This window comes from Coffea eugenioides, chromosome 6 (genome assembly GCF_003713205.1).
Source record: "Coffea eugenioides isolate CCC68of chromosome 6, Ceug_1.0, whole genome shotgun sequence".
Classification (NCBI taxonomy): domain Eukaryota; kingdom Viridiplantae; phylum Streptophyta; class Magnoliopsida; order Gentianales; family Rubiaceae; genus Coffea; species Coffea eugenioides.
This window is the reverse complement of record NC_040040.1, coordinates 351,336-363,811: the sequence shown is the minus strand read 5'-3', so window position 1 is coordinate 363,811 and position 12,476 is coordinate 351,336. Positions and strand designations below refer to the sequence as shown.

Genomic DNA, 12,476 nt, shown 5'->3' with positions numbered 1-12,476 from the left:
AACATAGTTTATGTAGAGGGAGACTATTGGAAAAATGAGAAGTTCGAGGGGCAATATTAAAACAATATTAAAAGGATAGAGTGAATAAGAAGGGGGGAATTTTTTGAAACCTCTTTTAAGATTTCTGAAGATTTCACCTAGCGCCCCTCTAAATTCAACAATTACGCTGACCACCCTTGTATTTATTGTTTTGGTAACAAAATCTTTGAAAAGACACAAATTTCACATAAATATTCTAAATTGGCATTCTTTTTTCTTTTTTAAGAAAAATGTTGTCTTATATTATTCTCTCTACCACCAAAATACAAACCCTCCCAGCACGTGAAGAACACAAAGGATAGGCAATTATATTATATTAGGAATTAGCCCCTTGAGGTTGTTTAATCATAATTTACCCCTTGAGGTTCTTTTGCATCTCAAGTAGATTGCTTTTACGATGTTGCCCTTAGGTAAATACTTAATCGTTTACGTGCGCCCAAAAACAAAACGTTTACTTGCATGGCTGACCAGGGAATAAAAAAAGCTATAAATTATAATCCGCTAACCAAAAATCTTGCATTTATATAAATAAATAAATTTATTGATGCATATTAGTCGCTGTAATTCTTCAATTATCCAACCCCAAGAATTAATATGAATAAGGAGAAGGAGGGTACAAGGCCAGAGGTACCGAAACCTTTTTGATGAAATTCAATTTGGTAACCTCATCCGTAGTGGAAGGAATTGTTGAAGAACGGGAAAAAAAAAAAAAAAAAAAGAAGAAGAAGAAGGAGGAGAGTCATATTTAAAAATGAAAAAAAAAATTTACACCGACAGTGTACAAAAACTTAATTCATTATTTGCGAAGTTCTTTTTTTTTGGTATCCAAATTATTTGATTTGTCGACAATTATACAGAGTTGATGAAAATTTGAAACTGTTAGGTCTAAACATGTCTTCTCAAGCCCCAAAACATTTGTTATTCCCATTTGACAAATTTTCAACTGGTTTGCTGATTTTCTATCAAACATTTTACATTAATTTAAATTGCAAAAAAGAGGGTGGAAGTTCTGTGGCAGCGTAAATCAGCAAATCTAGAATATGTCTCCAATGTTGTGAAACTAATAAAATAAACTACTAAAATAGGGATTGAAATATTAGAAAAAGAAATAGAATAGAGAGAATAGAGAACCATTTCATTATTATTTCAACTGATCACAGGTTCTTCTTGTTCCCGTTACAAAGAGAGGTTAGGATATCTCTATGTATAGATAATACAATACTAAAGATACATGAATCCTATTAAACACTTATACATGAATTTAGTACTTCAAATACATCAATTGAATAGTTCCAAAAATGAGCTGAAAGGATTCATCCAATGTATCAATGAATTAATATGAATAAGGAGAAGGAGGGTATAAGGCCAGAGGCACCGAAACCATTATGATGAAATTTAATTTGGTAACCCAATCCGTAGTGGAAGGAATTGTTGAAGAACGTGAAAACAAATACTAATAGTAATAATAATAAGAAGGAGAGACATATTTAAAAATGAAAACAAATGGGAAGAAAGTAAAGATCGCGCTTTTTTTTTCCAAGAGACCAGTTGAAATTTTGGTCACACCCTTTAGCGCTGCTGGATTTGATGGTGTAAGAAACTAAAATTATTAATAAAAACTACTTTGTATTCTAGAAAAAGGAAAAGGACTAAATGCGAAAAAATAGGAGATGGGCGAATAAAGATACTTTATATAAGTTGTAATTTTTTTATGCACTGCCTGTGTATACATAAGTTATATTGGATATATGCTACATAATTTAATTTTAAATTTGAAATTCAGTTTTTTCAAAAGTAGCATACATCTACAACTGCTAGTATAAAAAATATTTACACTAATAGTGTATAAAACTTAATTCATTATTCGCCAAGCTCTTTTTTTTTTTTTTTGCATCCAAATTATTTGATTTGTCGTCAATTATATAGAATTGATAAAAATTTGAAACTATTAGGTCTAAATATGTCTTCAAGGAAACTTTAAAGATGAAAATGGTTCAAACCCCAAAATATTTATTATTCCCATTTGACAAATTTTCAATTGGTTTGGTGATTTTCTATCAAACATTTTGTATTAATTTAAATTGCAAAAAAGAGGGTGGAATTCTGTGGTAGCGTAAATCAGTAAATCAACCAACTGATAGGGAATGAACATTTCCATTAATTGAATCTAGAATATGTCTCCAAAGATTTTTTTTCCACAGTGTATGGAGACTTTCATTGACTACCTAACTTATTATTTAATACATTAACAAAAATCGTTCAAGACAATTAACCTGACAACGATCCCTGTCCCCAGTCGTCGATGGACATCACTCTCGAGAGCAAGCTATCAACTTTTCATGAAGACTTTTATGTAGTCGTCTTGATCAGCAATTTCTACTAGCATTTAAATGAACCACCCATCTGAGCGAGCTTTATCAAATATCCGGTACCAAAAAACATCCAATGGTGCATCTTCTTGGTATTTATATTCGTGTTTACTGCTACTGTTCTTATTCAATTCTTATTCAAGTATCCAGCCAATTTCCATTTGGCAGTAGTAATCAATCTTATCATTATTTAGATCTCTACTGGTATATTGTACATCAAAAAATGTTAAAATTTATTAGCAAAGTCATAAATTTTGTTTGAAAAAGTAGCAAATTTTGTAAAAAAAAAAATGTGATGTTTTGTTCGAAAAATAAAAAGGTTTTGTTAATGATATAGTAACATTTACTAAAAAAAGTGGTAAGATTTGTTAATGAAGTCATAAGTTTTTCTTGAGAAATCGTATCTTTTATATAAAAAAATGGTAATTTTTGCTAAAAAATCTAGTAAGATTTGATATTTAAATAGCAAGTTACAATAAATAATAAAAGTTATTTGTTTTGTGCAAAAACTTACTATTAGTTATGCCAAATTTACTATGACAATTTTGTCCCTAATAAAACCTGTGATAGCAGGATAAAACCTATATGTCGCATCATATTAGCCACTCATTTATAAGCATGTATCCATCGAAACAGCGTCCATTTATGCTTGTAAACTTTTCAAAGTCTTCACCCAATTGGAGACTTTTCCCTAACTACATGTATACAATTGATACGTCATTGGGAATTTTTTCTGTCAACCAGACATGGATTGACTTTTTGGATAGAATTTTGAATTTAACGTCATTGCCCAATACGGTGGCTTGATGCTAGGAGTTTTTTTCCTTCTAAAATGACCCATATAATTGCCGACATGAATAGATCATATAATTTGGTTGAGGCCCCTACAATAAGTGAAAGTATTGGACCACCAAACCTACTATTCTAATCCCTTTGAAACGCTATATGTGGACGTCTTGATCTTGAAGGCTATGCATTTAGGAATTTTTCTTTGTTTTTCTTGGTTTGATATTTGCATTCTAGGTTGTTGGTCTATTTTTATAATTTAAAAGCAACTAAAATGTTTTACTTATGATTTATAATGCCACATGAATGTCAAAGAATGTCTTCCTTGGAGAAAGAACATGTCCTTCAAGAGAAACTATCAGAGGTCATCCAATTAAATTGTTTGTCGCACTATATATAATTCACGTTAGGTATAAATACTTTTTGAATGCTCAAACCTCTTATTCGACATTATAAACTTTTGAAAGATCAAATTTTGATAATGAACAAGTACATAAAAAAAAATTCAAAATCTATACAAAACTTTTTTGATAAATGTGCACCGTTTTTTTTTTGTAACTATCCAAAATGCAATGCAGAATACTGTCCTTCGTGCTTTAGATTTTGTTGTTCTCATCTCATGGAAACCTTATTGACTTGCTTCTTTAATGTAAACCTATCAAATTTAGGATGCATGACAAAATTTCAATAGCTTTGGTGATTTTAAGTCAAACATTTTTAAATTAATTTAGATTGCAAACGTGAGGGTCATAAATCAGAAAATCAATTCCACAACCAACTGATAGAGAATCAAAATTACCATTAGGTCAGTACAAAATATGTCTCTAAGGATTTTGTCCGTAAGAAAAAAAAAATTTTCCACGGTGTGTCAAGACTTCCATTGACGAGGACTTGGACCCGGCACATCCGCCAATTTTCTACCCAACTTGGAACGTTATATATTGCAAAGAGACATGTAGACCCATGCAAATATTTTAAAGAGTTTTCAAGAGATAAAGTTTAAATCTTTTTTGTGTGTGTAAATTGTCCACTTTAATGAAGAACATCGCAGGATCATCTGATTAACAAAGTATGTGGATCCTATTTTGTAAAATTTGGTTGGTTTATTCTTAAAGATGGACTAATTCAGCCAGCCAATATTGGAGTTTCAAACCGTTCATTAGCATATCTAGCGATCAAAACATGCATCCAAGGGGAGTTGCATTGATTAATCTATTGGAAAACAATTGATAGATTTCTTGTATTTTTCAAATATACTGTATCTATTACAGATCTATAATTTTTGACGCATGTTTTACCTATCATTAGGACAGTGATATAAATCAAGTGATGTAAATCAAATCATGCAGGATGATTTCCAGCAATCTATTAATGAAATTTTTTTCTATAAAAAAAAATTCAACCAGCCATTAATTAAGTGGTCCATGCCATTAATTTTGATACCAATTGATAAAGGAAAGCATCACTCTACAGACTTTCCATGAAGACTTTCAGTCATACTCATTTTATCTGTAATTTTCTACTATTAATGTAGGTGATATTTTATCTAAGCTTACCTTATAGATGATCAATACCAAATCAATTTCCTTGATAAATAAATCAAGTCGCTAGCGATAAAGACTTTCAGTCGTACTTGTTTTATCTACAATTTTCTACAAACATTTATTATTGTAGCTGATGCTTTATCTGAGCTTACTTCATACATGACCAATACCAATGCAGTATCCTTGATAAACAAATCAAGTTGTTAGTCATAAAGACTTTCAGTTCTACTTATTTTATCTACAATTTTCTACAAATATTTATTACTGTAGCTGACGCTTTATCTAAGCTTACTGTCTACATGACCAATACCAAGGCAATGTCCTTGATACATAAATCAAAGAGTTAGTCATGGTGAATTGTCGCTCATGATTCATGAAAAGAGTTGGCTGTGATAGAAATGGTTGTCTTATCGTAAAATAAATAAATAAAAATTACCTTACAACACAAAACTAAATACTATCTATGAACCACAAGAATAGCAATTGAATCAATTTCCTTGAGTGATTCTTAGATTGCTTATCCCAATAAACTCGAGATTATTTCTTTCCAAATAACTGTATTATGCTGGACAGTATGATATGTTAAATTTTGAAAAAGCTGCCTTTCCCATCTTCAACGTCGTCTACTTGGAATTACTGCACACTTGTCTGGTACTAGAATATGAGGATAGTGATGTGACCACAATTAAGTAAGTTGGTGGCCTCAACATAATAAAGATGGATCACATTATATTATTATGGGAGTTGTGGGGCATATCCCATACTGTTATACTGTCATAGTAACATGCATGATGGTTGTGGACATCAATCGTCAACTTGCGCGTTTTTGGATCATTGAATTGTGTAGTATAGACTATAGAGTAGATATTCAAGCAAGTAGTTATGCGTACTCTCTTCTTGTCCTACCCAGCTCTCTTCCTTGTCCTGCTTCCAAGGAAGTTCCAACTGCTTAAGGGATTTAGATTCTATGTAATCCTATGTAGTAGTGACCGCAAAGTATAGTTAGTGTAGACTGACGAGTTAGATTGAAACTAATAAGATAGATTGAATGTATGATAAAATTTAGTATGTTTTCACATATTATTGTCATATTAGCTACATATTTTGGTACAAGATTTTGCATTATTTCGTGTATTAACTGGTAATTTTAGATAATGATGGATATCTGTCTAATCCAGACAGACATTTTGGCATCGTTAGGGGGTCAGTGCATTTTCTACGTCACAATCGCTAAGGTTTCTAGCTAATTACTATAGTACTATTCCTGCGGAGCATTTCTATAGTACTATTCCACTAATTACTTTTCTTTTCATCAGCCAAATTCGATTAGATCAGATGCTTACTCGAAGTTTAATAGTAGGAATAAAAACTTTCACAATGTTAGATATTCTAAATAGCACAGAACAGAGTTTTCTGGTAATCAATAAAATGAGGTGATTTCGTCCAACAAAAAAAAAATTTTACAATGACAAGAATTCCTTTTTTTTTTTTTTTTGGGATTTGACTGCGTGTCACTTGTGCTAATACATTGGAGTTATACCATGCAGCTAGCATAATGATTTATCATTTTGTTTGAGGGGACAAATGCATTTTTATTAGGCAAATATTATAATGAAATAAAGTGTGCAACTCTCATCTTTTCAGTAAATACATGTTGCAGATGTCAGAATTCAGATATTAAAAAATTAACTACTCGTGTTTATTGTTTTTCACACAAAAGTTCATAAAACATAAATTTTCAAAGTGTAAAACTAATTTTTACAACTAAACATAACTTGAATTATTTATAAACACATACAATGTGTCCCGATCAGTAGTTAATATGAATAACAAAAAATAGGTTAGGATTGATTTTCTGTGGTGACGTAGGTATCCAAATCAAATTAAAATCCAAATAAAAATGAATTAATATTTACATTTGTATATCACCAAGGATTTTGCCCACAAGCACGCAAGGATTTTCCATACCGTCTTTCCCCTCCACCACATTAACAAATTTTTTTCTACCAAGACTTCAAGTCGTCGTCCTTTTATCACCTTTGTATGGTTCCATCCTACTTCCTACAAACACAGAACATTGAAGTGATGCTTTTTGTAAGTGTATAAATAAGGCCACCTGGCCATCTGAACTTCCCATATCAAATAAACCAACAATACCAAAGAAATCCAATGGAGCATCATCTTCTTTGTGCTTCTTCATCTTTACTGTTACTCTTCTTATTCAGTTCTATTCCTGTAACCAGCCAATTCACTTTTGGCAGCAGCAAACAAGCTCATAATTATGCGAATGTCTCATGTATTGAGAATGAACGACAAGCTCTTCTTCAATTCAAGCATGGGTTGATAGATGAATCAAATCGTCTGTCTTCTTGGATTGGAGAAGGATGTTGCTCATGGGAAGGCATTAGTTGCCGCAGAACCACTGGTAGTGTTTTGAAACTTGATCTACGCAATACGGTGCCACTCTATTCTTATGATGTTGGTTATCACTGCACAAATTGCTTAGGAGGCCAATTGAGTCCATCTTTGGTCAATTTGACCAATTTGCGATACTTGGATTTGAGTGTGAATAATTTTTCAACATTCCAAGTTCCCGCATTCTTGGGATTGTTGAAAAACTTGAGATACCTCAATCTCTCAAGCGCAGGATTTCGTGGTGAAATTCCCCACCATTTAGGAAACCTCTCGCATTTACGGTATTTGGATCTTGGAGATTCAAGTTCCTCCCCAGCAAGTAATTGGTTGAGCACTAAGGATCTCGGGTGGGTTGCTGGGCTTTCTTCTCTAGAAGGCCTAGTCCTGTCCAGGGTGAGCCTTACAGCCGCTCAAGATGGGTTACAGTCAGTTAACATGCTTCCTTCACTAACAACACTAGACTTGAATGGGTGTGGTCTTTTCATCCATCCTCATCTTTCACATGTCAATTTCACATCTCTTGCTTCCCTTGACCTCGGTGAAAATAATTTCAGCAACTACACGGCCCCTCCTTGGCTCTGTAATCTTACTGGCCTCCATGATCTTCGTCTTGGTCATAATAATTTTCTGATCCAATTCATGGTCTGTTTGATCAAATGATCTCTCTAGTTCATCTCGATCTATCTTCAAACCGCTTTGATGCTTCAACGTTGAAATCACTTTGTAATGTAAGCAGTCTTACTTATTTGGATCTGAGGGATAATAATGTGCAAGGGTCAATACCAAGTGAAATAGGCCAACTTATAAATCTTACTTATTTGGATATGAGGTTTAATAATTTGCAAGGGTCAATACCAAGTGAAATAAGCCAACTTATAAATCTTACTTATTTGGATCTGAGGGATAATAATGTGCAAGGGTCAATACCAAGTGAAATAGGCCAGCTTTCAAAATTAACAAACCTATCATTGTCTGGTAACAGCTTAAATGGTACCATACCGACCAATCTTTGGCAACTGACGAAGCTACAAGATTTTGACATTGGTTACAATTCATTAACTGGTGTCCTATCTGAAGACCATTTTTCGAAACTCCGAGAGCTAAAGTCACTGGACCTATCTGGAAGCTCACTTGCTCTGAACGTGAGCTCCTCGTGGGTTCCCCCTTTTCAACTCCGACGAATTCGGATGGGATCCATCATTGTGGGACCCAGGTTTCCAGCTTGGCTTCGGACTCAGAAGGAGGTTGAGGTGTTACACATGCGGAACGCGAGCATTTCAGATGCCATACCCAGCTGGTTTCGAGTGCTTTGTCATAATATTACGTCAGTAGATCTCTCCAGCAACAGCCTAACTGGAAATCCTTTGGAGTTCAAATTTAATGGATCTCTCCAGCAACACAATTTTCTTACTGGACATATTCCGCAGCTTGAAGTTGGTCAAACGGTTGTACCTGCGCTGTCGTCTCTCTTACTAAATGATAACCGTTTTACAGGTACTATCCCTGAAGACTTGTGCAAGTCGGAATATTTGTCAGAATTGGATCTATCCAACAATCTTCTGTCCGGAAGAGTTCCTCTGTGTCTAGGAAACTTGCGATACCTGGATACCCTAAACTTGGCAAATAACAGTCTATCCGGTCAAATTCCGAGTTCACTGGGTAACTTGTGGCGACTTGATGCTCTGCATTTGAATGGAAACAAATTCGTTGGGAAGCTCCCTACCTCAATGCAGCATCTGAGAAATTTGCAAACTCTTGATCTCGGTGACAATGGATTGAAGGATATTATACCAGCTTGGATTGGGGAAAGGTTATCAAATTTAAGGTTTCTAAGATTTCAGTCAAATAACTTCCACGGACCTATTTCCGATACACTCTGCCAACTCTCATATCTTCAAGTTCTGAACTTAGCACATAATAACTTGAGTGGATTTATTCCTCACTGCTTTAACAACATTAGTGCCATGGTATCCTCACTGCTACATGGAGATGGTGGCGTTGATTCACAAGAAAGCCTTGAAGACATTAAGGGAGGAAGAGAAGTTGAGTATGACGTATGGAGCCTTTTGCTTGTTAGATCCGTAAGCCTCTCAGCAAATAATTTAGTTGGCGAGATCCCTGATGAGATAATGGAGCTGGTTCAATTGCAATTTTTTAATCTTTCACAAAATCACTTGACTGGAAGGATCCCCAAGAAGATTGGCAACTTGAAGCAACTTGAGGCGCTTGATCTATCAATGAATGCCTTCGGTGCAATCCCTGAAACCTTATCTGATTTGTACTCGTTGAGCTTCCTGAATTTGTCACACAATACACTTTCAGGGCCAATACCATCAGGAAATCAGCTTCAAACCTTGACCGATCCATCCATCTATGAAGGAAACAGTGGACTCTGTGGCAAACCGCTCCCAAACAACTGCTGGGAACACAAATTGCCTGCCAAAAATGGGCCTATTGATGATGATGAAGGCCACAGCGAATCTGATTGGTCTTGGTTTTATGCTGGAATAGGACCGGGTTTTGCTGCCGGGCTGTCAGGAGTTTTGGGAATCCTTCTCTTCAAGAAGTCATGGCGCTATGCATATTTCAAGTTTATAGAAAGTGCCTGTGACAAAATCTGGGTAAAGACTACTCGCCTGAGGAGGAATTTCCGTTGAGTAAGTACTTATAAAAGCACTTAATACTCTGTTTTACATTTTGCTCTTTGAAAAATTTCACAGTTTTGCAGGCCTTCCTTCATCTAACTTATTCTTTTTACTTTTATATGTTGATTGCAGAGGATTAATTAGAACTTAACATTGATAATTTGCAAAATTATTGTGATTTGTAATTTGTTTTTCCAAATATTTCTAAATATTTGTGTTATGCATCCCAACTTGCCCAATTCTATCCAATAAGAAAATGATAGAGCTTAATAAGTTTTTTTTTCTTCCAAACAAAGAATAACGTTGCAATTGTAACGTAAAGTAGTAGACTAACATCAAATCAATAGCTTTCGAAGGAATTTTTTCCCCAATGAACTATTATGTGATTGGAAACCAAATATTTCCTTTCCTTACCTTTTGAAAATTTTGATCCAAAAATTAGATAGCAAAACCTTTCTCTCTTTCTACTAGCAATTGTTTCAACTCTCTCAAAAGTTTTGAAATCTAATAATTCTCTTATATTATTCACATTTTCGTATGTTTCATTAAAATCGATATTACAAGAATCTCATTGATTTTTTTATTTATGACCGATTATAAAGATAATTATTTTACTGTTAGCATTTGAACGGAATAAATATTCGATGTTGAACAATTTAGATTGTTTATTTGAACGGAATAAATTTTTATTCTAGATTGAACCAGTGATTATTCTAGATGAATAAATTTTTATATTCATGTAACGCTGATAAATATGTTGACTTTTCATATATATATTTTTTTTTTGGTTGGCTATAAAAGAAATTGGCACTTTGCTGGAGAAAATTTACTAATATTAGTACTTTGTTATCTTCCAATCTGATAGGCCCACAATCATTCGAGTGCTCGCAGCTGCTGTTGTTTGGCTCTCAGAATGATTTGAGAAGTAGACCTCCTTTTATAGACCTCCTTTTATATGCTATGAATTGTATGTCAATAAAAGTTATAATAGTTTGCCTAAAAAATTTTATTATTTTGGTTTGCCTGACAAGAGACTTCCATAAACTAAACAAAATTATGCAGAATAATTAAAACACATGCAATTTGTAATAAGATGATATCGCTGTTGGCTTTGCAATTACTGCTTCTGTGTCGAAGCTTTTTGTTCGGTGAGTAAATTCCTTAGAAATGCTGAATTCTTGATGGTTTGGTTAATAATGGAAAATAGTAAGGTAAGCAAAATGATTTCCAGAAAAATAGTTCTTATATTTTTTATTATCGATTTGTCAAGGAAAATATGTAGCAATATAGAAATCAATCTTGAATTCACTTTATTTGTTTTCATTTCTCGAATTTCACAATTCAGTAGAACATAATTTGACTCCCATTCTTTAAGCAAAATTGTCTTCACAATTTCAATGCCATCTTCAACCCACTTGCCTTTGATGCTCATAAACACATTTAAAAAAAGAAAGGAGTTGCCCAATATCTTGTATAAAAATTAAACAGCTGAATTGCAAAGTTTAGGACCCTATTTACCTCAAAATTTACTGTGAACAATTCTCAATTGCTTTGATTTTCCTAAAATACGCTTTTCTATCTACAAAAGCAAAGAAGAAAAAAAATCAACCGTCAACTTCTTTAAAACTTCCCATCGCAAACAAACTACGCTGTTGCGCCATTGTAACATTGTTTGATCAAACATAGTAACTAGAGATTTTCTTACTTTATTTTATTTTTATTGTATTTTTTAATTTTAATATAAGTAGAAAGTCTAGAATTCAGGACCTCTTATTTGTACTCCGTTCCCTCTTATCATCCAATCCATCATTCCCCCCTCTAGCAACTAGAGATTGTAAAATTGTTTGATAAATGTAATTACTCTTAAATTATGTTACTAATTATGTGCAATTTAATATTAGAGGTTTTGCAAGTATTTTCAAGAGTTTTTTTTTTTGCCAAATAGTTTTAATTTGTGTTAAAAAATTTGTCATTATTTGTTATTCCAATTTTGTCCTTGCATGACGAAGTATTATATTGCCATCTCATACTCCAAACCGTCCATGTTGACATAATTGCTACTTCTAAGTTCTGTACTTATACAGCACTACTATATATATCCAAGTCTTCCTGCTAACTTCAATTAAAAAAATCCCATTATTCTATAATTAATTCTTTTGCTCTAACTAGTTTGTTATTTTATATCTTTTTCATTTTTTACTTTTTCCTAAAATACACGTGTACATAGAGTGTGCCTCACCTAGTGATCCTAATAATTACACGAACTAGTATGAATTAGACAAAATTTGCTTCTTGTGAGGCCCGTTATCCAACATTTACATGAGTTGCCATTTTATTTATTTATTTATTTATCGATAGTAATTAATAAAAGAGAAGGACGAAATCATTACCTTAGTAGTTTTGACATAGAGGAGGATTATGTCGAGCCTTGTTTAGGTTGGGCCAATCGACTCATTACGGGGAAATGGAGCCGAAAATTCATGGTCCTGGAATTCCAGAAAATATTTCAAATCTCTAGTTGGCGGTTTAGCTGCAAATCATCTAAAGTCAATTGCTGCCATCCCCCAATGAGCAATGACTTCAAACCCAATTGAGGATTTTTTTTTTTTTTTTGGTCTATGTACAATTGGGAGGTAAAAGGTAACTTTATTCGAGTTCACCCATAAAAAGCGATTTTA

The 12,476-nt window shown here is 33.4% G+C and overlaps 2 protein-coding genes across 2 annotated transcripts in view; both read left to right on the top strand.

Annotated features, from left to right (window-relative positions):
* The window catches only part of LOC113776299 (receptor-like protein EIX2), a 19,560-nt gene extending 11,747 nt beyond the window's left edge, over positions 1-7,813 (top strand). The window contains exon 2 of the mRNA XM_027321428.1: positions 6,964-7,813. Within this exon, the coding sequence (XP_027177229.1) occupies positions 6,964-7,813 (850 nt within the window). The remainder of the gene's footprint in view (positions 1-6,963) is intronic.
* On the top strand, positions 7,810-10,788 carry LOC113776294 (receptor-like protein EIX2). The gene is made up of 2 exons (XM_027321421.1): positions 7,810-9,810; positions 10,664-10,788. The coding sequence occupies exon 1, from the start codon at positions 7,810-7,812 to the stop codon at positions 9,808-9,810; it is 2,001 nt and encodes a 666-aa protein (XP_027177222.1). The 3' UTR covers positions 10,664-10,788.
* The last annotated feature ends 1,688 nt before the right edge of the window (positions 10,789-12,476 follow it).

What these genes read in the sequence shown, in the direction of transcription:
- LOC113776294 (XM_027321421.1), top strand. Translation starts at nt 7,810, where the DNA reads ATGATCTCTCTAGTTCATCTCGATCTATCTTCAAACCGCTTTGATGCT.